The sequence below is a fragment of the Conger conger genome, chromosome 9, assembly GCF_963514075.1.
Source record: "Conger conger chromosome 9, fConCon1.1, whole genome shotgun sequence".
Lineage (NCBI taxonomy): Eukaryota > Metazoa > Chordata > Actinopteri > Anguilliformes > Congridae > Conger > Conger conger.
In genome coordinates, this window is record NC_083768.1 from 8,121,678 (window position 1) to 8,149,177 (window position 27,500).

Sequence of the window (27,500 nt, forward strand, 5' to 3'; positions counted from 1 at the left end):
ATCAGGGGTGACATGGCTCATGCAGTAAGAGCAGTCGTCTGGCAGTCGGAGGGTTGCTGGTTCGATCCCCCGCCGGGCTGTGTCAAAGTGTCCCTGAGCAAGACACCTAACCCCCAAATGCTCCTGACAAGCTGGTCGGTGCCTTGCATGGCAGCCAATCGCCGTTGGTGTGTGTGTGTCTGAATGGGTGAATGAGAAGCATCAATTGTACAGTGCTTTGGATAAAGGCGCTATATAAATGCCAACCATTTACCATTTACCATTTGGTATGGACAGTTAAAACATTTTCAATCGGTCAGTGGCTGCCCAGGTTCCTCCTGAGATTTATTCCTACTTGAGGGGGGGGCTCTCACCACTGTTTGAGGGTTTTTCTGCCCACTGTGGAGTTTCTTTTTACCTCACATGTTGTTTGATGTTGTTTGATGTTTGCTCTTCTGCCATTCTGTTTCTGCTACTCTGTAAAGCGTCTTTGTGACAGTCTCGTGTAAAAATTGCTATACAAATAAAACTCAATCTGAATTAGAAAAAGTCATGAAGTTTATGGACATGTCACGTGGCTAAATGTAATTTAGTTAGAACCACATTAGAAGGAGATCGGTGTGTGAAACCACTAGAGTCTGTAGCTTTAAGGGCCCGAAATGGGTCTGTAGATTTAAGGATGTGAAATTAGATCTGTACATTTAAAGACCTGAATTGATTCTGAAGATTTAAGGATGTGAAATTAGATCTGTAGGTTTAAGGACCTGAAATGAGTTTGTACCTTAAATAAGTTGAAATGCTGCTCCAGGTCTTCGTCCTTGAACCCCGTTCCGATCTGCAGGAGAGAGAACGCAGTCACAGTACCGCTGTAGAGCGTTACACAGACCTGTGCACACGAGAGAGTGCCAACACACGCTGACCACACACGCTGACCACACACGCTGACAACACACGCTGACAACACACGCTGACCACACACGCTGACAACACACGCTGACAACACACGCTGACAACACACGCTGACAACACACGCTGACAACACACGCTGACAACACACGCTGACCACACACGCTGACAACACACGCTGACAAACACACACTGACAACACACACTGACCACACACACTGACCACACACACTGACCACCCACACTGACCACACACACTGACCCACACACACTGACCACAACACACTGACAACACACTGACCACACACACTGACAACACACACTGACAACACACACTGACAACACACGCTGACCACACACGCTGACCCACACACGCTGACCACACACGCTGACCACACACGCTGACAACACACGCTGACAGACGGACAGACACAGACGGACAGACACAGATGGACGGACACACAGACGGACGGACACACAGACGGACGGACACACAGACGGACGGACACAGACGGACGGACACAGACGGACAGACACAGACGGACAGACACAGACGGACGGACAGACACAGACGGACAGACACACGGACAGACACACGGACAGACACACGGACAGACACACGGACAGAGAGACAGACAGAGAGACAGACAGAGAGACAGACAGACGGACAGACACAGACAGAGAGACAGACAGAGAGACAGACAGAGAGACAGACAGACAGACAGGTACGGACGGACCTTGCAGATGGACTGGAACTCCTCGTTCTCCTGGTCGTAACAGGCCAGCAGGAACCACCCCATAGGCCCGGCCCTCTTGCCCTTGCCCAGGTACGCCCCGATCACACACAGGTCCACCGTGTCCCCCACGCCGTCCAGGTAGTCCTTCTTCAGCTGGGAGAGCAGGAGGCATGTCAGTGTGTGTGAGGGCTTTCTGTGTGAGAGTGTGTGTGTGTGTGTGTGTGTGAGAGTGTGTGTGTGTGAGTGTGAGTGCGTGTGTGTGTGTGTGTGAGTGTGTGTGTGTGTGAGAGTGTGTGTGTGTGAGTGTGTGTGGTGTGTGAGTGTGTGTGTTTGTGTGTGTGTGTGTGTGTGAGGTGTGTGAGTGTGTGTGTGTGTGTGTGTGTGTTGTGTGTGTGTGTGTGTGTGTGAGTGTGTGTGTGAGTGTGTGTGTGTGAGTGTGTGTGTGTGTGTGTGTGTTTGAGACTGTACCTTGAGCCAGTTGTGAGAGCGCTTGGCGATTTCATAGGTAGCATCTTTTTCCAGAGTCTTGACCATGAGCCCCTCACACGAGTCTGAGAGAACAACACACACCCCGTCACATACAACACACAACACACCACACCACATCACATCACATACGATAAACACACACACAGCGTTCACATACGACACACACACACACACACACACACCACACCACATCACATCACATACGATAAACACACACACAGCGGTCACATTCGACACACACACACACACACACTCACATACGACGCAGACGCACACACAAACACACAACACACACACACACACCCACACACACACCCATCACATACGACACACACCTCGGACAGACTGCTCCAGGAACTCCCCGATGGTGTCTGTGCTGTCAGTGTCCAGCGCTTGGGCGAAAACAAACTCTCCCTCCCGCGCCTCAAAGCTCTCCTTCAGCAGGGCCCGTCGGCGAGAGAGGGGCTCCTTCACCAGAGACTGGAGCACGAGGGCCACCATCACCATCATCATCATCATCATCATCATCATCCTCACCACCACCCTCATCATCATCATCATCCTCACCACCACCATCATCATCATCATCATCACCACCACCACCACCACCACATCATCATCATCACCATCAACACCATCATAATCATCATCAACATCATCAACAACATCATCAACAACAACGCCACCATCATCATCATCATCACCATCATCATCCATCATCCTCACCACCACCATCATCATCATCATCATCAACATCATCACCACCACACCACCACCACCACCACCATCCATCCTCACCATCATCATCATCCTCACCATCATCATAATAATCATCACCACCAACAACACCATCATCCTCACCATCATCATCACCACCATCATCATAATCATCACCACCACCAGCCACCACCACCATCATCATCCTCACCATCATCATCATCATCATCATCATCATAATAATAATCATCACCACCACCACCACCACAACAACAACAACAACAACTACACCATCATCCTCACCATCAACATCATAATCATCATCATCATCTTACCTCTCCGTTCAGGTAGAGCAGGTCGAAGGCGTACAACGCACACTTGCACCTTGATCTCAGACGCGTCACATCCTGTAACACAAACACACGCACACACACACACAAACACAATGACCTAAAGAGAACCAGCCTCTTAACACAAATCTCTGAGCTGCACAGCACAGTGGGAGCTTAACGAGGACCTACATAATGCAAGATCAATAGACTCAGCTGGGGGTAAGGGGAGAGGATTAGGCCATGGTGTAGTCTTTTCTCACCTTCAGTCATGTAAACTGAGGACTCATTTTGGGGTGCAAGTGCTGCACATGTGCCTCTGGATAGTCTTCATTCATTCACCTCCAAAGATGAATTACACCCTGATGTTCTCACCGAAGAATTAAATAAAGTATTGGTTTTGGAAGGCCGGCATGAACAGACAGACAGAGCTGTCCTCAGTGATAGTTACCCGCCCAGCGGGTCCCACACAGCAGATCTGGGTCAATCTGAAACGGTTTTGCATTGAAGTACTAGTCTGTGCTTTACTGAGCTTGCCCGGCGTGCTGGAACCTACGACGCACTCTCAAAAAGTGGTAAACCCCGCCTTCCGGTCCTCCACCAGGCGAGACCAATGGAGCACAGAAAGGTATTTGACCCAGCTCTGGCACCCAGCCGCGGTGCTGACCCACCTTTCTCTTGCGCGTGGTCAGCACCTGGAAGGGCTGGATCTGCTTCTTCTCCCGGTCCCAGGCCACGGCCTCGCGTCCACGATGCAGGAGCGCACGGACTCCCTCTTCACCTGGGGAGAGAGGGGCTTTCAGACGCCCGCTGCGCAGACAAGGGCCACAGCAGAAGCCAGCAGTACGAGTGCTGGGCACACAGCGGTACACAAACAAAACAAAAACAGTAATAAAATAAAATAAATTAACGGAAAAAAACATAAATTGTGTGTGTGTGTGTGTGTGTGTGTGTGTGGGCGTGCGTGCGTGTGCGTGTGGGCGTGTGTGTGCGTGTGTGCGTTAGCGTACCCCTGGTATCCTGGAGATGATGTCGGGGTATTTGGTGGTGTTGTCCTCCTGATTGCGGCTGAAGACGTGCACGTTCCCGTTCTCCAGGATGTGGATCTGCGGAAATAGCAATAATCAATCATCAAATCTGCAACCAAATCAACAATAATCAATATTCAAATCGCCAATTCAAAATTCCAAACAGAGCAAGGAATGGTACCATGGGGCCCTCTAGTGGCTGGAATAGGGAGTGCACTAAGAGTGCACAGAGTGAAGGGAGTCGGGGAGAGGAGAGAGGGGGAGATGGGGGGCCACAGAGGAACAGAGCAGAGAGAAGGGGGAGAGATAGAGGATGAGGGAGAGAGAGAGAGAGAGAGAGAGAGAGAGAGAGAGAGGGAGGGAGGGAGGGAGAGAGAGAGAGGGAGGGAGAGAGAGAGAGAGAGGGAGGGAGGGAGAGAGAGGGAGAGAGGGAGAGAGAGAGAGAGAGAGAGAGAGAGAGAGAGAGGGAGGGAGGGAGAGAGGGAGGGAGAGGGAAAGAGGGAGGGAGAGGGAAAGAGGGAGGGAGAGAGAACGAGGGAGGGAGAGAGAGGGAAAGAGCGAGTGAATGAGAGAGTGGGAGGGAGGGAGGGAGGGAGAGAGAGGGAAAGAGAGCGAGAGTGAATGAGAGAGAGCGAGGGAGAGAGAGAGAGAGGGAGAGAGAGAGAGAGAGAGAGTATAACAGCAGACCCACCTGAGCTCTCTCTCCGTCATATTTGTATTCGCAGGTGAAAGCAGCTTCATCAAAGCGCTTCATCACCTCAGACACGCCCTTAGTGGGGTGGGCCAGCATGGGCTTCAGAGGAACGCCTGAGAAGGAGAGCGAGAGAGATACATCATACTCACAATAAAACACACGCCAAACACATATCACACAGACACAGACACAGACACAGACACAGAGACAGAGACAGAGACAGAGACAGAGACAGAGACAGAGACAGAGACAGAGACAGAGACAGAGACAGAGACAGAGACAGAGACACAGACACAGTCAGCAGTGTTTTCAGGGCCTTACCCGGCGTGAGCTTGCAGTGCTTGGGCAGTTCTTTAATTCCCTCCTTCAGGAGGACAGGAATGATGACATCATAGTTGGGCATCTCACTAAGAAACAAACAGCCATTACCCCGACGTCCGACGTCCAACGTCCGAGCCCACCCATGCCCACCGACCGCACCCAGACACCGTCAGTCCCGCCCACACTGTGATTGACGGCCGGAGGAGAGCTCTGGTTGGCTCACCAGTATGTCTGTTTCAGGATGAGGGCGTTCTCTTCCAGCCAGCTCCGCCTACTCTCCGCAGACTTCCCCAAACCAGCATCCAGGACCTGGGGAGGGAAATCTAACAGCCCACCAACCAGCGTTAGAGCACGCGCGCATGCGCACACACACACACACCCCCCCCTAACCCAACCCACCAACCAACCATTAGAGCCAGCAGTACAGACAGACACACAGACACAACCCACCAAACCAGCATTAAGGCCAGCAGACATGACTAAGTAAAAACAAACAGACAGAGAGTACAGACATGCAGTACAGACACACACACACACACGACACACACACGACACACACACGACACACACACGACACACACACGACACACACACGACACACACACGACACACACACGACACACACACACCTTGTCCAGGAGGGGTGAGGGACACGGCCTGGCTCAGGGCCGCCAGCACACTCTGCTCTGCCAGCCCGATCCTGAGCTTCCCCGCCAGAGACCTGCAGCCACAGCCAATATACAACCAATCAACAACCAATATACAACCAATCAACAACCAACATACAACCAATCAACAACCAACACACAACCAATACACAACCAGCACACCACCAGCACACCACCAGCACACAATAAACAACCCACACAACCAATCAACAACCAATATATAACTAATATACAATCAATATACAACCAAAACACCACCAGCACAAAATAAACAACCCACACAACCAATCAACAACCAATATACAACCAACACACAACCAATATACAACCAATACACCACCAGCACACAATAAACAACCCACACAACCAATCAACAACCAACACACAACCAATATACAACCAATATATGCCAATACACAACCAATAAAACAACAGACAACCAATATACAAACAACCCACACAACCAATAAACAAGCAGCACACAACCAACACGAAACCAAAACACAGCCAAATAAACAACCAATGAACAACCTGAAGGACCAAATGAAGGGGTTTGATCAGGACAGGAAATGCACACAAGCTGCTGTGAACAGGACACGCGGGTCTCAGCAGGGAACTGACCTGACGATGTACCGGGCCTCGGAGTGTCTGCAGGCCACGAAAAGGCCCTTTATGATGTCAATCTTCTTATTCATGGACTGAGAGGAGCGGAGAGGAGAGAGAGGAGAGAGAGGAGAGGAGAGGAGAGGAGAGGAGAAGAGAGGAGAGAGAGACACACAGTTAAGACTTTACACTTAGATGGCAGTCTAAGATGTTGGCCCTATTGGCAAACTGTGCGGAAAGACGTCGCCCTATTGGCAGATGGGAGGACAGATGTTTCCCCATTGGCTACAGAAGGTACTCTTCACTGAAGAGGTTTGCTCCTTCAAAGTCACTGGTGAAAATATTGAACATTTAACTATAAAAAATCTATATAAATAAAACAACGAATGCTATATTTGTGCATCTAACCCCTTCTCCCTGGCTTCATGCCGTGCCACAGCTGCGTCTCCATGGCGACACCACGCCCCACATACAGGCGTCTGCAGCACTCCTCTCTCCCAGAATAGCTGTTTATCCAGCATTTAAAATATAATCCAGGATTGACGTGGAGTGAGCTTTAGCAGCCACAACAAGGACGGGACCGACTGATTAAAAAAACGATTTCACTGTTTTTATACGGTTCTGCAGCCTGCCCTGGCCCAGACAGGCCAACGGCGTCAATCTGCCGCCCGGCCAACGGGTCTCCATGACGACGCGGTGGCCTCCGGGGGGGGGCAGCTGCCGTGGAAACGGCTGTCAGGCAGACGCGTCGGGAAGCTCACAGAGTTCCCAGCCATCTTGGCGATGTCCTTCAGCTTGGCGAACACGCCCGCCGCCGTCAGGCTGGCCGGCACGAACATCATCCTCTGGTTGCTACGGGAACTCTCGGCCACCAATCCCAGGTCCCCCTTCTCCTGGGCCTCCGCCTTGATCTTGTCCAGCTGTCGCCCTGGAGACGGGACACAGACGGCGTCAATCAACAGCCAGTGCCTGCCGCAATATTGTGCTACTAACGGCGTACAAATGAGCAGATGTATGTTATGACAATAATTGACTATTAAAATCATAAAAATGTTTACACGGTTTTGTGCACAGGTGAAAACATTGTAGTTCACTTATGCGTTAATGTCGGAGAAGTCTCTAATTGGCCGACCCTGCATTCTCACGGAGCATTTGAGCATCGTCTGTGAGTCTTACCGGTTGCCTGGGCAACAGCCTTCATCAGCACCATCTCTCCCACGCCAAGCTCCACCCCTAGGTAGGCGGGGCCCAGCTGGTTCAGACAGAGGTACACACAGCACACCAGGTCATCTGGAGAAAAGGCCAGAGAGAGTACTCATTACACACACACACACACACACACACACACACACACACACACACACACACACACACACACACACACACACACACACACACACACACACACACACACACACACACACACACACACGCATGTACACTACACAACACATCACACCACACACCTAGTCATCTGGAGAAAGAAAAAGGCTGAGTACTTATTACACATACACATACACACAACACAACACACAATACACAGCATACTGCACACACACTACACACACACTACACACACCTGGTGAGAGGACCAGCACAGAGCGCAGCAGGTTTGAAAGGGTCTCGATGTTCTTCAGTCTGAAGGGAAGAAACAGATCAGACTTCAGCAGCTAAACAACTGCCAACACCCAGAAACCTATCCCACTACCATACATCACAGCTTCTAAAGGTATAGCCCTAATGCTAAACCCCTACCACACACCTCAGCTTCTGAACCTACACCCCTAACCCTACACCACTAAACCTATACCCCCTACCCCAATGTGTAACCCTAAAACCCTACCAAATTCTCTACCCAGAACCCCCTAGCACATTCCATAACCATAAACAGTCACCATATTCCCAAACCCTAAATATTCCCTCACCCTAAACCACTACCATATTCCCAAATCCTAAATATTCCCAGACTTGCGTAAGCAGCCTCAGGAGCCCCTACCTGCCCGACTCCTCCTCAATCTTCTCCAGGGTACGCGCCACAGCCAGGTATGGGACCCTGAGAGAGCAGCAGCAGCACACATTATACATACATTATACACACACTATACACACACACTATATACACACACTATACACACATTATACACACACTATACACACACATTATACACACATTATACACACACATCATACACACACATCATACACACACTATACACACACATTATACACACATTATACACACACATCATACACACACATCATACACACACATCATACACACACATCATACACACATTATACACACACATCATACACACACATCATACACACACTATACACACACATTATACACACACATTATACACACACATTATACACACACTATACACACATTATACACACACACTATACACACACATTATACACACACATACTACACACACACACTATACACACACACACATTATACATACATTATACACACACACTATACACACACATCATACACACACATACTACACACACACACTATACACACACACACTATACACACACACACACTATACACACACTATACACACACTATACACACTATACACACACTATACACACTATACACACACTATACACACACATTATACACACACTATACACACACATTATACACACACATTATACACACTATATACACACATTATACACACACATTATACACACTATACACACACATCATACACACACATTATACACACACTATACACACACTATACACACACTATACACACACACTATACACACACACTATACACACACATTATACACACACAATACACACACATTATACACTATACACACACATCATACACACACACTATACACACACATCATACACACACTATATACACACACTATATACACACACTATACACACACACTATACACACACACTATACACACACATCATACACACACACTATACACACACTATACACACACACATTATACACACACTATACACACACGCTATACACACGCTATACACACGCTATACACACACTATATACACACACACTATACACACACACTATACACACACACTATACACACACACTATACACACACTATACACACATCATACACACACTATACACACATCATACATACACTATACACACATTATACACACATACTATACACACTATACACATTATGCACACACATTATACACACACACACACTATACACACACACACATTATACACACACTATACACACGCTATACACACACTATACACACACACTATACACACACTATACACACACTATACACACACTATACACACACTATACACACACTATACACACACACTATACACACACACTATACACACCCTATACACACCCTATACACACACATTATACACACACTATACACACACATTATACACACACTATACACAGGTTATAAATGCACAGTACACACATTACACACGTTATAATTGCACAGTAAACACATTATACACACACACACTGTACGCACGTTATAATTGCACAGTAAACACATTATACACACACACTGTACACAAGTTATAATTGCACAGTAAATGCACTATAAACACTAAACAAAGTACATATACAAGCACACCAAGCGCGCACACACACACACACACACGTTAAGTGCCCTCACTGACCTCTGACCCCGGTTCCAGCAGGCGTGATCCACAGGGTGGTACTTGGCGTGTGAAGGGTTGTAGTCTTCAGGGTTACAGCCAGAGTCACTCTTACTGAAACCATGACAACCAAAACCCAATCAAACAGAGAAACCACACCACCCAAAACCAGACAGAGAAACCACACCACCCAAAACCAGTCAAAAAGAGAAACCACACCACCCAAAACCAGACAGAGAAACCACACCACCCAAAACCAGTCAAAAAGAGAAACCACACCACCCAAAACCAGACAGAGAAACCACACCACCCAAAACCAGTCAAAAAGAGAAACCACACAATCCTGAAGGACCTCTCCTCAAACCGAGTCTCACAAAGCGTCTCCTACCTGCTGGCCTTCTTCTCCTTCTTCTTCTCCTTCTTCTCCTCCTTCTTCTCCTCCTTCTCCTCATTCTTCTCCTCCTCCTCCTCTCCCTCCCCCTCCCCGTCTCCCTGCACCTCCTTCCCACCTCCTCTCTTCTCCGGCGGTCTCTCCAGCTTCACCGCCACCTTCCTGGGGGCTGCAGGAGCGGACGACGGGAAGGAGGAATTAGGGGCCACTTTAATAACAATAATATTAACAATAATAACAATAATAACTCTACAGTTACATGTAATAATTATATATTCAGTGAGCGTTGTGTGTTCTGTCAGCTTTGACCAGTTTGGCCCTTCTCCTCTGACCTCTCATTAACAAGCTGGCGTACAGGCCTACCTAATAAAGTGCTCAGTGAATGAGTATAATTATATATAGCCCTAATAAAAACAGGCTATTACAAAGTGCTGTACAAAAAGGCTAAATACAGACAGAAATAAGATACAGAAGAAAACAGTACAATATTTAAAAACTAAAATCCAGAATAAAACATTTTGATAAATGTGTTTTCAATTGGGACTTAAAAGACAGGATGGAATTTGTAGGGTTATGTGCAAACAGTGCCGAGAGTTCCACAGTTGTAGGGTTATGTGAAAACGGGGGTAGGGGGCGGGGGTAGGGGCAGGGGGCAGGGGGCGGGGGCGGGGGCGGGGGCAGGGGCAGGGGGGGGAAGAGAGAGGGAGATGGTAGAGGAAAGAGAGCGAGGGACTCACCAAAGAAGCTGTTTGTGGGTTTTGCCTTAACGGATGGTTTTTCTTTCTCCTTTGCTACGGTCGGCTCTTCCTCTCTCTTCTCCTTCACTGGGGCGTCCTCTTCCTCCCCTCTCACTGGCTCTGCTTCCTGTTCCTGTTCCTGTTCCATCTCCTCCTCCTCCTCCTCCTTTACTTCTGGTTTGTTCTCTTCAACCAAGAGAGAAGAAAGGGAGAGGATCAACACTAGCCTAATGTGTCCAACAGCCTAATGTGTCCAGAGGTAGAGTGAGTGTGTTTGTCCGTCTGTTTGCCTTTGTGTGTGTGTGTGTACTTGTGTTTGCCTGTGTGAGTGCGTGCGTGTACTTGTGTTCGCCTGTGTGTGTGTGTGTGTGCGTGCGTACTTGTGTTTGCCTGTGTGTTTGCCTGTGTGTTTGCCTGTGTGTACTTGTGTTTGCCTGTGTGTGTGTGTGTGTGTGTGCGTGTGTGCATGGGGTAGTGTCATTCAGGGACGACACGAGGGGCTCAGGAGGTAAGAGCGGTTGTCTGGCAGTCTGAAAGTTCGATCCCCCACCCTGGGTGTGGCTGAGCGCCCCAGAATAAGACAACAAACCTCAAATTGCTCCAGATGAGCTGGTGGGGGCCTTGCATGGTAGCCTATCGTCATTGGTGTGAGAGTGTGTGAATGGGTGAATGTGAGGCCTTAAACGTAAAGCGATTTGGATAGAAGGGCTGAATCCGAGTTTGAATCTGAACTCCCTCACCTGTAGTGACCGGAGGTCTCTCGCCCTCGGCCGGCTCCAGCTTGGCCCTCTTCACCTCCTGCCGCTCTTCATCCCCCTCCTCCTCATCATCATCATCGTCACGATTGGCGCAGTCCAGCTTTCTCTTGGGAAACTGTTTCCGGGCTGGGGAGGGACAGGGAGGGCGTAAAACACACCATTTTTATCACCACACTCCACTGACCATACTAAACACACACTTAACCCAGCTACACATTATCATCATCATGCATCAGTGCGTACCTTTCTGCATAAACACACCGGCACCTGGGTTAACACTTCACTGGCACACAGACAGACAGACGTGACAGGGTTGTGGGTTACTGGGCGGTACCGATCGGTCTGGAGTGACACAGTTACCAGGGTTACTGGGCGGTACTGATCGGTCTGGAGTGACATGGTTGTGGGTTACTGGGCGGTACCGATTGGTCTGGAGTGACACGGTTACCGGGGTTACTGGGCGGTACCGATCCGTCTGGAGTTACATGGTTGTGGGTTACTGGGCGGTACTGATCGGTCTGGAGTGACACGGTTGCCGGGGTTACTGGGCGGTACTGACCAGTCTGGAGTGACACGGTTGTGGGTTACTGGGCGGTACTGACCGGTCTGGAGTGACAGGGTTGTGGGTTACTGGGTGGTACCGATTGGCCTGGAGTGACAGGGTTGTGGGTTACTGGGCGGTACTGTGGTGGTACTGACCGGTCTGGAGTGACAGGGTTGTGGGTTACTGGGCGGTACTGTGGTGGTACTGACCGGTACTGTGGTGGTACTGACCGGTCTTGCGTTTGGGGATCCCGCTCGGGGAGATGGAGGACGGGGTGCTGGGAGAGGCGGCAGCCGCAGCAGGAGCAGGAGTGGCGGGGGTCACCGGGGTAACGGCACCAGCCGGGGAAACGGGAGTACAGGGAGTGGCTGGAGCAGGGCTCCTCACTGCTGCCTCCTGCAGGAGAGAGGGGGAACTGCAGCTAAACACACGCACTATACCCTCTGCTGCGATACCAATACCGATGGAACAACACTGCAGTTTCAATCCCTCAATCAATCATTTACAGAGCACATTTCATAGAAATCTTCAACATAATGTTGAAGCTGGTTGGTACCTTGCATGACAGCCAACCGTCATTGGTGTGTGAGTGTGTGTGTGTGTGTGTGTGTGTGTGTGTGTGTGTGAATGGGTGAATGAGAGGCATCAATTGCACAGCGCCCAGGATAAAGGCGCTATATAAATGCCAACCATTTACCATTTAATGTGCTGAAGAGAAAATCTAAATATCAGCACACTGAAAGGAGATAAAGGTACAATGAAAGGAACAAAAGTAAAGAACATGAACAACAGGTCATTAATAAGTCATTTAAGAAGATTAAAATGACTGAAGATTAAGGATGTGCAACTAAAGCAACATTAGAAAGGAAACTCTTTAAACTGGTTAAATGCCCAGTGTGCTACGCTCCACTGTGCTATGCTCCAGTGTGCTATGCTCCAGTGTGCTATGCTCCACTGTCCTAGGCTCCAGTGTGCTATGCTCCGGTGTGCTATGCTCCAGTGTGCTACGCTCCAGTGTGCTACGCTCCAGTGTGCTACGCTCCAGTGTGCTATGCTCCAGTGTGCTATGCTCCAGTGTGCTACGCTCCACTGTCCTAGGCTCCGGTGTGCTATGCTCCGGTGTGCTACGCTCCAGTGTGCTGTGCTACGCTCCAGTGTGCTATGCTACGCTCCGGTGTGCTACGCTCCGGTGTGCTACACTACGCTCCGGTGTGCTACGCTCCGGTGTGCTACGCTACGCTCCGGTGTGCTACGCTCCGGTGTGCTACGCTACGCGCCGGTGTGCTACGCGCCGGTGTGCTACGCTCCGGTGTGCTACGCTCCGGTGTGCTACGCTACGCTCCGGTGTGCTACGCTACGCTCCGGTGTGCTACGCTCCGGTGTGCTACGCTACGCTCCGGTGTGCTACGCTCCAGTGTGCTACGCTCCAGTGTGCTACGCTCCAGTGTGCTAGGCTCTAGTGTGCTACGCTCTGGTGTGCTACGCTACGCTCTGGTGTGCTACGCTACGCTCTGGTGTGCTAGGCTCTAGTGTGCTACGCTCCGGTGTGCTACGCTACGCTCTGGTGTGCTACGCTACGCTCTGGTGTGCTACGCTACGCTCTGGTGTGCTACGCTCCGGTGTGCTACACTACGCTCCTGTGTGCTACGCTACGCTCTAGTGTGCTACGCTCCGGTGTGCTACGCTACGCTCCGGTGTGCTACGCTACGCTCCGGTGTGCTACGCTACGCTCCGGTGTGCTAAGCTCTGGTGTGCTACACTACGCTACGGTGTGCTACGCTCCAGTGTGCTATGCTACGCTCCGGTGTGCTACGCTACGCTCTAGTGTGCTACGCTCCGGTGTGCTACGCTACGCTCTAGTGTGCTACGCTCTGGTGTGCTACGCTACGCTCTGGTGTGCTACACTACGCTCCAGTCTGCTACGCTACGCTCCGGTGTGCTAGGCTCCGGTGTGCTACGCTACGCTCCGGTGTGCTACGCTACGCTCCGGTGTGCTACGCTACGCTCCGGTGTGCTAGGCTCCGGTGTGCTACACTACGCTCTGGTGTGCTACGCTACGCTCCAGTCTGCTACGCTACGCTCCGGTGTGCTAGGCTCCGGTGTGCTACGCTACGCTCCGGTGTGCTAGGCTCCGGTGTGCTACGCTACGCTCCGGTGTGCTACGCTACGCTCCGGTGTGCTAGGCTCCGGTGTGCTACGCTACGCTCCGGTGTGCTACGCTACGCTCCGGTGTGCTAGGCTCCGGTGTGCTACGCTACGCTCCGGTGTGCTACGCTCCGGTGTGCTACGCTACGCTCCGGTGTGCTACGCTCCGGTGTGCTACGCTACGCTCCGGTGTGCTAGGCTCCGGTGTGCTAGGCTCCAGTTGGGACCCGCCTCTTCGCGCTCAGCCAGACGGTCACGGCGTCCGTCTCACCTTCTCTTGCGAGGGCGGGGCGGCCGCCGCCTCCTGCTTCCCAGCAACCTCCTCTTCCTCCTCGTCATCGCTGCTTATGACTGGCCGACTGCGCTTGCTGACCTTCTTCACCGGCGAATCGCTCGCCACAAACCCGTTCTGGGGTTTGAGCGGAGATTTGACGGGCCTGAAAGAGAGAAAAGGGAAAACGTGGCGTCTGATAAACGTGACTGAACGTGACCGACAGCACAGAGACAGTGTAGCACAGCGACGCTGCCCTGTGTCCGACAGCACAGTGGCTGTGATCTGCAGCACAGTGATCGACTGTGATCATTCAGCAAAGAGACTGGGCTACAGCAGTGGCTGTACCCACTCAGTCAGTGTCAGATCACAATTAGCACAGCACCGACTGCGTCTCCTAACACAGTCTCACGCAACACAGTCTCACGCAACGCAGCCTCACGCAACGCAGCCTCACGCAACGCAGCCTCACGCAACGCAGCCTCACGCAACGCAGCCTCACGCAACGCAGCCTCACGCAACGCAGTCTCACGCAACGCAGTCTCACGTAACGCAGTCTCACGTAACGCAGCCTCACGCAACGCAGCCTCACGCAACGCAGCCTCACGCAACGCAGCCTCACGCAACACAGCCTCACGCAACACAGTGTGTCCCACAGCACAGTGATTGTGTCCTATAGCAGGTGACCGTTTCCCATGCAGGGCCTGCCCGTAGCCTAGTGGTTAAGGTACATGACTGTCACCTTAGATGACAGTGTCAGCTAAAAACACCCATAACACAGTAACACTCACTCATTTTTCACTTTTCCTGGAGCGCTGTTCTCCTCTTTCTTCTTCCCCTTGGGCTGGAAAAAAGAACTGAGAGAGAAGAGGGGGATTTATAACCACAGTAGCGCTGGGGCAATTAATCTAACTCATCTATTACTCCAACACAGCAATTACTCGGCAATTAATTACAATCATTTAACACGCTAATCATCGCATCCCCAAAGGAAACGCCGCTGATTGCTTTGGGGAGATGACTGGAAAAGCATGGCAGCTAAACGGGCTTCCCTGAATAGTGTACTGACATCTTCCCAATACATTCATTGATGGAGTCTGATCGACCTTGAACAAGTTACGATTGGTGTCCTATGGAAGCGAGCTAGATAGCGATCTCGAATCTGTCTCCCCACAGGACCGTAAGTCTCGCCTTGAAGAACGCCAAAGTTGCCCTGTCGAGTCCCTGGTTCATAACTTAATAAAGACGAGGGGGAAAAGGCAGCATTGGAGATCGATGAAAATTCCACAAAACGCAAACAAATCCATTGAAAGCTAAATCAATATATGGCAATTATTTAGCCAACTAACTTTAAGACGACCATTAGCAGGGTACGTGAGGTTATAGGTTGACAGCGGTTACTGGGAATTAACAGGTGGAATCACGACTTACTAAATCACTACTGTTTTTTTTTTTTTTTACGGAAATCTGGTTCAGTGGATAACAGGGCAGAAAAGTTTCGATGTACATGACAGAAACCGCTGTCAAACTAGTTCAATCAAGTCCAGGGTACAAGAGTGCACAACAGTATCATGACAGCCGTCAGAGATGCCTTAGTGTGTGCTTTATTCGTTTAAGATGGGGTACTCGGAGCCACATCAGTGCAGTTATTGTAAATAACACGAATTAACGGTCATCAAAAGCAGTAACGTCTTCTTAACCGAAAATTTGCTGGATAAGAGCGTCTGCTCAATGCCTGTAATGCAATTTTATATCATACCGCTCGCGTGACGCAAGACAATCGTAACTTACGTAAAATAATTCAGACCAGCCTTATTGGACCTTTTAGATTGCATGAGTTACATTTAAAATTTTCCATTTTATCCCACGTTCGTTGGATGACTCTTTCTGTATTGGATTTCCCTCACGAAGACGCGTTGTAATAAAAGTTACACAAACCAGACTGGTTAGTTGGGCAGTCATTTATTGACGTTGCCAAAGCATACTTTATATCATGACACCATGTTTAGGCGTGAATACAATTTTCTGCGAAGCGCGAAAACACATTTTGTTATGGTCGGTAGAAACGGCTTGGCAGAAACTTCTAAAATAGAATTCAGAAGTGCAGCAAGCTAGCCACACTGCTAACGTTAAAGGCATAAGATAACATGCAAACTGGTCAGGGGCATAATATACTGACGGATGCTACTTTCAGTAGGTGAGTTATACGAACATATTCCACAAGGATACGCCAATTTCAGAACAAATACTCTGGTTCAATACAAGTGAACTTGCAGTCTGTTACTTGCTAGCTTCCAGGTTCGCTAGCTGCTAATAATAACAGAGATCGTGCAAACAAATTTGACGTTCAGTTTTGCGGCCATGCCTTGCGCTAGAATTAGATAATGAAAACATTACTTACGCAATACTTCTCTGCATGGTCACGTTTTGTTGTACTTCTCTATAAATTGTTGTACGCGACAAACTTTCACTGCTCAACGCTGTCCTCTCCCCCGTAAAATTCCCCGCGCTTCATACTCAAGCGCCAAAATGACGTCGAAGCCGTTCTCCCCAGTTTAGCCAGAGACGCACCATCGCCACCTGCTGTTCTGGAGTGTAAATGTAACGGGGGTGGTGGCGGATTAGCTTCCGTTATCGGCTCGTACAGCTTCACTTTGCAGACAATTTGGAGGCTTTTTGTTTCTGTTATTTTATTGTGCTAAACCCCGTATTTTAGGAAGTCATTCATTCCGAGTCCACCACCAGTAACGTAGCACAGTATTTTTTTTTTAAACCTAAGATCAGGATATAATATTTGCTGAGAATAATGCATACATTATATTGTGAAGGAATTGCAGTATCAGCCTGGTATCATCAGTGTGTTTGGGAGGGCTTTATGTTGACATTTTATTACAGCATGCAGGGAACCCCCCTAAAAACAGTGCACTTGTGTCTGTACCTCATGATCTAAAGACTGCAACACTGAAGCTGATCTTTAGCTTCATACAGGTAACAAATAAACAAACACATTTATACTGGCAAAACATGCTTTAATATTTCATAATACTTAATATTTCATGTTTTTAAATTAAATGTGTGTGAAGCAAAGGAATTATTTTAGGGACCTCATAAACAGTAGCCGATCTCTGTTATTTTTTGTATTATGTATTTTATATATTATGCAGTTCATATCATTATGCAATATTCCCTACCCTTATGAGGAAGACTGACATTGGAACACGTTAAAGACTTCATTAGCATGTAGCATAACGCAAGCCTGATAGCACAGAAAGCCCAATAAATACACATTTCTTTGACATAACGATAGCTAATTGCAAACATGTATATACTAAGACAATTTCTAAGAAGAAAAAAGTTTTAACAATTAATAATTGCATTCCTCCGAAGGATAGGTGTAAAAAACACCTATCCTTGTTTCAGTAGGTGTATCGAAGCTCAGAATTGGAACATTTGTAGGAACCATGGGTTACGATCAGGTAAGAGGAATATTGTGGAAATTTGTGGGTTTGTCGTCAGAACAAGGAGAATGCCGAAAAGGATATCATACCACTCTGTAGCTGTTCTTACATAAATTGTATTATTACAAAAACAAAAATATAATAAAATATAAATTCCTCATTTTTGTGCATACCATATTCATGTTTATAGAGGAGAACATTCTGCAGTAAATTTTAAAATATACATTTTTCAAAGTCCCTGACGTTTCATTTCCTCCTCACTCTTTCACTTCTCGTCTGTTCTTTTTTCATCCCCCTCTTCTGTGGCCATCGGAGGAGAGGTGTGGTAACTGCTCAAGCTCCGCCCCATGTTGACCGGCCAGCCATTCAGAGCCGGGGGGAGGTGCAGGCCCACAGGCCCCGATTGGCTGCTCCCTGGAGGGGGCGGGGCAGAGAGATAGGGCAGCTGCCCCTGGAGGGCGTGGGCCTGCGGGAAGGGGAGGGGCTTAGGGAGACAGTAGGGCAGCAGGAAAGAATGCGGGATTGACGGTGCAGCTGTCAATCAAGAGAAATACAGGCATGTGATTAGTGGCTTTGCAGCAAAGTGACGCAGAGTAACCATGGACAGCGCTATTCCAATTACAGCACGGTAACCAGCGAGATGACCCTGATGTAGCAATAGTTGCTACGGCGATGTAATGATACAGTTACAGCACACTGTTATGATGACAGATACAACTACAGTACTGTCACCATGGAGTCAATGCTGATACAGTAACAGTGCAGTAACCTAGGAGACTGTTCTCCTGTACTGGAATTCAAATGACTTTCCTAAGTCCCTCTGGATAAGAGCATATGTCAGATTATGTCGCTGTAAATGTAACAGTACAGTAACCATGGATACATTACTACAGTAACAATGCAATAAACACGGAAACAGCAGCATTGCGATTTGTGTCACGCAATAGCAGGGGTCACCAGGGAAGTGCCTGGTACGTTGTCATGGTGATGTCGTTTTGGGACGCTGGGTACCTACCTCTGTTGAGCGCCGACTCCCTCCCTGCCCCGCACAGGTGCCCCCCTACCTCAGATGGGACAAGCTGGAGGGGAGGGGGGTTAGTAAGTATGACGTTAAAGTTTCAACGTGAATATACTGAAGCAGCGTAATTTCCTGCAAACCCTGACCTGTGGGGCCACGTGGCAGGGGGGAAAGGCCGGGTAGTTCACCAGGATCAGCTTGCTGAAGTTGAACTTGTAGGTGAACCTCTTCCCCTTGGTCTTGTGGAGGATCCTCTTGTTGTAGTAATACCTGTGTGCACCAGGGGGCAGTAGGTTACAATGGGTGTGTCTGGTGACGTTTGTTATGTGTGTGTAATATGTATGTAATACGTGCGTGGTTTTGTGTGGTTATCTGTTTGTGTGTGGGTGAGAGTTGGAATCTGCATATTTGTGGGTATAATGTATGTGTGAGTTTGTGCTTGAGTGTGTGTATGTATGTGCCTGTAAGACTATAAGTGTATGCTTGTGTGTGCGTGTGCGTGTGTGTGTCTGTGTGTGTGTGCTTTTACTTCATGCAAATAATGCTGCCGTGATCTATGTAATCATAGCATAGAATGTAACCCAAAAAATGATTTGCTGTTCTAAGACAGCTCATATTGTTGTCCCTCCCATCACTGATGCCAGGTTAATGCCTGTGTGTGCTCAGTATGTGTGTGTGTGAGTGTGTGTGTGTGTGTGAGTGTGTGTGAGTGTGTGTGTGAGTGTGTGTGTGAGTGTGTGTGTGTGTGTGTGAGTGTGTGTGTGTGTGTGTGTGTGAGTGTGTGTGTGTGTGTGTGTGAGTGTGTGTGTGTGTGAGAGTGTGTATGTGTGTGAGTGTGTGTGTGTGTGTGTGTGTGAGTGTGTGTGTGTGTGAGTGTGTGTGTGTGTGTGTGTGTGTGAGTGTGTGTGTGTGAGTGTGTGTGTGTGTGTGTGTGAGTGTGTGTGTGTGAGTGTGTGTGTGTGTGTGAGTGTGTGTGTGAGTGTGTGTGTGAGTGTGTGTGTGTGTGTGAGTGTGTGTGAGTGAGTGTGTACAGCGCGTCTCCATGCCGACCTCAGCGCGCGGCTCAGCTTGTCGTAGTTCATGTGGGGCTTGCCCTTCCGCTCGCCCCACAGACGGGCCAGCCTCTCTGGGTCCCGGATGATGAACTCGCCCCACTCGCCCCCCCAGCCGATGGCCCCGCCCTCGCCCTGACTCAGCAGCTCCAGCAGGAAGTGCCAGAGCTGGACCTGCCGGGGCCCCGGGGACCAGGCCGGCCTGTAGGCCCAGTCAGGGAACACCACCGCTGGGGAGACATGGGCACAGTGTACACTAGCTCTGACTCACAGTGTACACTAGCTCTGACTCACAGTGTACACTAGCTCTGACACAGAGTATACACCAGCTCTGACACAAAGTGTACACTAGCTCTGACACAAAGTCTACACTCGATCTGACACACAGAGTATGTGTATGTGAGACTGCGTAAGTGTGTATGTTTTCCATCTCACTAGGGATACCACAGTGACCTCATCCCCTAGTGCAAGAAACCTTGGAGTGGTGATGGACAACAGGCTGTCCTGGGCATGCAGGTTTTTCCTGTACAACATCCAGAGAATCCGACCCTTTCTCACCACCTACTCCACTGAGCTCCTTGTCCAAGCAATGGTCCTGTCCCACCTGGACTATTGCAATTCTCTGCTGGCTGGCCTTCCAGCATCTGCCATCAGACCCCTACAACTGATCCAGAATGCTGCAGCCCGTCTGGTATTCAATGTTCCCAGACATTCACATGTCACCCCCCTGCTCAGCAACCTCCACTGGCTGCCTGTTATGGCTCGCATTAAATTTAAAACTTTGGTGCTTGCGTACCAGGCAGTTAAGGGATATATTCCCCGTATATATTCAATCACTTATCAAGACCTATACACCAACAAGACCCCTCCGTTCTGCCACTTCATGCCGTCTAGCGCCTCCCCCTCGCCACACCTGCACTTCACGCTCATGACTGCTGTCTGTCCTGGCCCCACGGTGGTGGAATGACCTCCCGGTGGATGTCAGAACAGCAGAGTCTCTGACCTCTTTCAAACACAGACTGAAGACTCATCTCTTCAGGCTGCACCTTTCCCGCCCTAACTCACCGCCATGATTAGCCTTATATATGCCATAGACTATAATGGCACTTATATAGTTATCTAGATATTGTTGTGTTTTTGTATTCGATATTGTATTGTTGTACTCGGGGTATTCTAGCTGCCAACTGTGGTATGCTAGTTTGGAAGTTGATGTGTTTTTCAAGGGTTCCGATTGTATCTGTATGGTCACACTAGGACTCGGAACCGTACTGTCCTCTCAGGTCCTCTTCACACTTGTTCTTGTGTTTGAAATTGTTGTATGTCGCTCTGGATAAGCGCATCTGCTAAATGCCTTGAAATGTAATGTAACAAAGTGTACGCTAGCTCTGACTCACACAGTGTACACGAGCTCTGACTCACACAGTGTACACGAGCTCTGACTCACACAGTGTACACGAGCTCTGACTCACACAGTGTACACTAGCTCTGACTCACACAGTGTACACGAGCTCTGACTCACACAGTGTACACTAGCTCTGACTCACACAGTGTACACTAGCTCTGACTCACACAGTGTACACGAGCTCTGACTCACACAGTGTACACTAGCTCTGACTCACACAGTGTACACTAGCTCTGACTCACACAGTGTACACGAGCTCTGACTCACACAGTGTACACTAGCTCTGACTCACACAGTGTACACTAGCTCTGACTCACACAGTGTACACGAGCTCTGACTCACACAGTGTACACTAGCTCTGACTCACACAGTGTACACTAGCTCTGACTCACACAGTGTACACGAGCTCTGACTCACACAGTGTACACGAGCTCTGACTCACACAGTGTAGACTAGCTGGGACTGACCTCTGCTCCAGTAAGAAGGGGAGATTGATCCCATCACAGAATTACAGCTGCACTGCATCTGCAAAGAAAACTCCTCATAATTCGCTCAACATTAGCATCAGTGACTGTAAAAATGACAGCATTTGCAGTAGCAACTGTTACAGTAGCACCGTTAGCATCAGTAGCAGCAGCGACATTAGCATCAGTCAGAGTAACAATGGCAGGATTAGCAGTAGCAACAGCAGTAGTCGTACCATGAGCATAATTAGCAGTAGCAGCATTAGGTGTTACAACCACATGCTTGTATGTCATAGTTTCTGACTACCGTAGCTGCGTGTGAACAGAAAGGGCATTTGTTTACACCAAATATTTCGTACCAAAAATTAGGTAACAATAGGCTAGGCCTCATGGCAATTTAGAAAATAACAATTCGTTGTGATAATATTAGATAACTGATCTAAAATCACTGATGTTACTAAACTATTCTCCCTTATTGATATTTTCAAAAAAAGTTCAAGTTGAAAAGTTGAAGTTGAGTTTTCAGGTCAGTCATATAAGAAAATTTTCATAGGCAATAAGTATACATGATCATGATGTCAACACACCGTCATTTATTCCCAAATAGTCTGTACCTATGCAAAAGAAAAAAAGAAAAAATAAATTTAAAACCATTTAATTATCAGCTCATCTAAAATGTGATGTGTGTCATCCGATTTTCACTTTACAATAAAACAATTCACGCTGTTGCGTAATAGGAAGTTATCAGACCTGGTTGTCGCTTCATTCACACTTGCATAAATGAATAAAGCGCAAATAATGACGACATTATGATGCATGTACTTGATAACTTCATAATATTTGATTCGTTCGTATAGCTAACGCTCCTATAATGCAGGCAAGGGCAAGAAAAAGACTGGTTTCCTTTTCTTTTGTGACGGAAAATTTAATATATTGTAGCTACTAAGTGTAATTATTATTATTATTATTATTATTATTATTATTATTATTATTATTATCATTATTATTATTACTGCTTCTGTTGAAGAAGAAGAGGAAGATTTTAAAAATAGTATTAGGCTAATAGTGAGAATATACATATCTTATAACAGAACAGAATTACAACATGGGCGAGTTTTTCCGCTTTATAGAAAATAATCATTGTCTGTTTGTAACTATCTTTGAGTTCGGCAAATTGTTATTTGGCAGTATGTCTACGCATCAAGAGTTATTAGAGCCACATTTGCAGTATGTACTGTACGTAGCTGAGAAATAGCTTTTCTTGCGCAAAGCGTGTAGGCTATACAATAGCAGAAACTGTACTGGTCGTGTATCCCAATTAATAATCACTAACTAAGAACGTTTAAAACATTCTCTATGTTTCACCAAAAAAAAGAAAAGAAAAAAAGATAACAAATTGTAAAAACTACACATTTTACTTCAGTCACAATAACAATCACAATGTGTATTATTCCTAAAGTGTTAACCTGTTGAAATAATTACATCTGCAGCCGGGTAAACTTACGTTGCTCCAGCCGATCGGTCCGCCGTGATCTTCCTCTCTGTCGTCTTAATTGTCTAATTACTCCGGAACGGTCAGGAGGAATAAACTTATTCCCCCACCCTCTCCTTCACTCCCTCGCTCTCATTTCTCAGCCTGACCCCTTCACGTTTAAAGACGATTTGACGCTACAATTAGATGCTGCAGATAAGGAAAACAGATAAAGTAGCGACTTGTATCCATCTTTTATGTTTTTCTCCTGATTGTAGTGTCTATCAGAGTTTTTGGCCGGCTAATATGCTTATATTGCGCTGCAATACCTTTTGCGGGATAATAAGTTTAGCAAAACTAGTGGTGAACTTACCAATAGCCTAAAGGCCTACATTAAATTATGTTCGGCAGCGTGCCCAATTTAAAATTCTCAAAACTTCAAAGTTCGTCAGTAGGCTACTACTCGTACTAAACTACGAAAATAAATTATTACAAAAAACATTATTTTTTAATTTAACGTTTGGTTTAGCGGGTGACAGGACGCCTAATGTGAGCTTATTGTAACAGCACTCTGGGACCATGTGCAAAATAAATAATTCTGTAAAGTATCAGCTTGTTAGAGCAAAGATTATGATTGTTAAAATTCATGGACAAAGGAGAGCGAAGGTGAGAGCATTGCTTTCCTTAAATTAAATACAAATAATGAATAAATTAATGCCTTGAACACTGCATCTAAAGCCAGTAAAGCAGGCGTACACTGTGAGTTGCTGGCTTTTAGTAACATAAAACTCATATTTAAGATATAAATAACAGCATCCACCCACCTAGTGGCAGTTACCGGCTCACTGTCTTAAATAAAACAAACATTTCTCAAGTCCCATCCTACACAAATCTGGGCATCTGTGTGGACAGCTCGGTTTAACTAAAAAAAACTATACATAGCCTAAAAGCGAGGCTGAATGCACGTTTCCGTACAGCGATAAACACTGCTCTACACCTGACCTGACAAACCGCCATTTCTCAGTTTTCAGTTTAACTGTCATTCGCTCGAGATGTCCACCAGTTCCCGTAGCTTTTGGTCCACGATCAGCGCTTTACCATCTGATTGGACAATACTCACGCATCCTTTATTGTGATTGGACAGTCAGCATTGCGTTCTAGTATTCAGCTCATTGATACAGTACAACTTAAAGTACAGGCCCCTAATAGCTCTGTCTTATTAGCCTATCAACTTCCTCCTCCAAAATGTATGGTTTTATCCCAGAAACAAACTACCATCAGACGTTAGACAGTTATACATTTTAACAACTTTTCTTTGCTGATTGTCTTTGTACTTACTGTCTTCTTCCAGGTGTTGGTGTATCTCATATTTGTTGTAATTAATACTTGTACAATGTGTTAATGATGAATACTATAGCGCATAGGCTACTGTCAAAGACTGTTCGTAATAATTTACCTGCTTCAATAAATGATAGACAATGACAGCCAGTCAAATAAGAAAGAATATACAGACCCCTCAAAAAGTATTGGAACAGCAAGGTCAATTCCTCTGTTTTTGCTAAACACTGAAGACAATCGACTTTGAGGTCAAAAGATGCACATGAGCTGTGGAAAGGTGAAAGTGTGGAGAAAGAAGGGCTCTGCTCATGATCCAAAACACACAAGCTCATCTGAGAAGCACAGTGGAGGAAGTGTCATGGCTTGGGCTTGCATGGCTGCCATTGTAGTGGGCTCGCTAATCTTTATTGATGATGTAACTCGTGATCGTAGGAGCAGGATGAATTCAGAAGTCTACAAAAACATTCTGTCTGCCAACATACGGAGCAATGCAGCCAAATGAATTGGAAGGAACTTCATCATGCAGCAAGACAATAACCAAAAAAACACTGCCAACACAACAAAGGGCTTCATTAGGGAGAAAAGGCGGAATTTTTCAGACTGGCCAAGTCAGTCGCCAGACTGTAACCCAATTGAACACGCATTTCACCTCCTGAAGAGGATATTGAAGGGAAAACCCCCCTGAAACAAACAACAACTGAAAGAGGCTGCCTGGAAAAGCATCACAAAAAAAATGTCAATGTGTCAATGGGTCACAGGCTTGATGCAGTTATTGCGAGCAAGGGATAGGCCGGCAAATATAAAATGTTATTTACTTACATTTCCTTAAATACTCTCTGTTCCAATACTTTTGCTCACCAAAAAATTGGGAGGTCTGATACCAAAAGTACTACGTTCTAAGTAGTTTAACACATCTAGGTGTAAACACCAGGAAATAAAAGCTGAAATTCTGAACTCTTGTTTCGTGTTCATCTTTTCATCTCAACTCCAAATGTGTTCAGTGTATTGCAAAAACAAAGGAATTGGCATTGCTGTTCCAATACTTTTGGAGGGGACTGTATTGCTCTCCTTCATCCCTTTCTCTCTTGCCGCACACACACACACACACACACACACTCTCGATAGCTGACACCGGAGGCTTTTAATTTTGGTGTAAATACACACACTCTTCCAGACGGCTATCAATAATTCAGAGCACTAACGGAGTTGACTTGTGCTTTTAGAACAGTGAGCTCTGGGGCGAAGCAGAATGGTGCAGAGCCCCAGCATTCTGCCCCACCAACACTTAAATACCCCAGCATTCTGCCCCACCAACACTTAAATACCCCAGCATTCTGCCCCGCCAACACTTAAATACCCCAGCATTCTGCCCCACCAACACTTAAATACCCCAGCATTCTGCCCCACCAACCCTTAAATACCCCAGCATTCTGCCCCACCAACACTTAAATGCCCCAGCATTCTGCCCCACCAACACTTAAATACCCCAGCATTCAACCCCACCAACACTTAAATACCCCAGCATTCTGCCCCACCAACACTTAAATACCCCAGCATTCAACCCCACCAACACTTAAATACCCCAGCATTCTACCCCACCAACACTTAAATACCCCAGCATTCTACCCCACCAACACTTAAATACCCCAGCATTCTGCCCCACCAACACTTAAATACCCCAGCATTCTACCCCACCAACACTTTAATACCCCATTAACGCAGTAGCACCCAGATACTGTACTTCTCCAACAACAACGGACCTCAACACTATGTAGAACCCCAGTACTCCACTCCACCAGCATTGCAGAACCCGTTTACACATTATTACTGTGGAACCCGCTCCTGGACAAACTGAGCCTCCACACCCGGACTTGGGAGCCAAGCGATACCCCCAAGACCCTTTTCCTCGAGTCTAGCTCACACAGGTCATGAACCAGAAGAGAGGGTACCACCTAAAGGATTCTGGGAATTGAGTGGGCTTGTGTCTTAGTGCTCATTATAGCTCCCCACACTTTGTTAATTCTCTCATTCGCTGATACAACATCCTCTGTTTATTTGAGATCACAGCAAACACATTATGCAAGTGTACCATTAATAATAAACAATAACTCAGCTACCTGTATGAATCAATTTGATGTAAGGCATTAGCAATGTCACCAATCTGTAGACAATGTTTATTATACATGGCAGCGCTGATCATGGTGTGTGAGGGTTTCTTTGTGTGAGCCTTTGTACTTGTCTGTGAGTGTTTGCTTTTGCATATGTCTGAATGTGTGAGTGTGTGTGTGTTTATCTGATTTTGAGAGGCA

At 47.4% G+C, this 27,500-nt stretch overlaps 2 protein-coding genes across 2 annotated transcripts; both read right to left on the reverse strand.

The window, feature by feature from the left end:
• Positions 1-682: 682 nt before the first annotated feature.
• On the reverse strand, positions 683-17,556 carry lig1 (ligase I, DNA, ATP-dependent). Its single transcript, XM_061255270.1, is given in 26 exon segments — positions 683-814; positions 1,623-1,775; positions 2,091-2,173; positions 2,447-2,591; positions 3,164-3,196; positions 3,198-3,235; positions 3,825-3,902; positions 3,905-3,938; positions 4,168-4,263; positions 4,877-4,992; positions 5,201-5,286; positions 5,424-5,523; positions 5,830-5,921; positions 6,490-6,566; positions 7,233-7,399; positions 7,648-7,761; positions 8,051-8,109; positions 8,468-8,524; positions 10,164-10,256; positions 10,531-10,702; positions 11,271-11,456; positions 12,011-12,154; positions 12,803-12,968; positions 14,989-15,154; positions 15,780-15,845; positions 17,390-17,556. Coding segments are annotated over 26 exon segments (2,631 nt in total). The 5' UTR covers positions 17,407-17,556; the 3' UTR covers positions 683-721.
• Positions 17,557-18,711: 1,155 nt separating this feature from the next.
• LOC133136752 (ETS domain-containing transcription factor ERF-like) lies at positions 18,712-22,419 on the reverse strand. Its single transcript, XM_061254468.1, has 4 exons — positions 22,386-22,419; positions 20,515-20,746; positions 19,611-19,734; positions 18,712-18,912 (listed from the first exon to the last, which is right to left on the reverse strand). Exons 1-4 carry the CDS (start codon positions 22,417-22,419, stop codon positions 18,712-18,714), a joined length of 591 nt encoding a protein of 196 aa, XP_061110452.1.
• Between the last annotated feature and the right edge of the window lie 5,081 nt (positions 22,420-27,500).

What these genes read in the sequence shown, in the direction of transcription:
- LOC133136752 (XM_061254468.1), bottom strand. Translation starts at nt 22,419, where the DNA reads ATGGGATCAATCTCCCCTTCTTACTGGAGCAGAG. An exon ending in CCCTTCTTACTGGAGCAGAG is followed by an intron (nt 20,747 to 22,385) that starts GTCAGTCCCAGC and finishes ATGTCTCCCCAG; the next exon opens with CGGTGGTGTTCCCTGACTGG. An exon ending in CCTGCCACGTGGCCCCACAG is followed by an intron (nt 18,913 to 19,610) that starts GTCAGGGTTTGC and finishes CCCTTCCCGCAG; the next exon opens with GCCCACGCCCTCCAGGGGCA.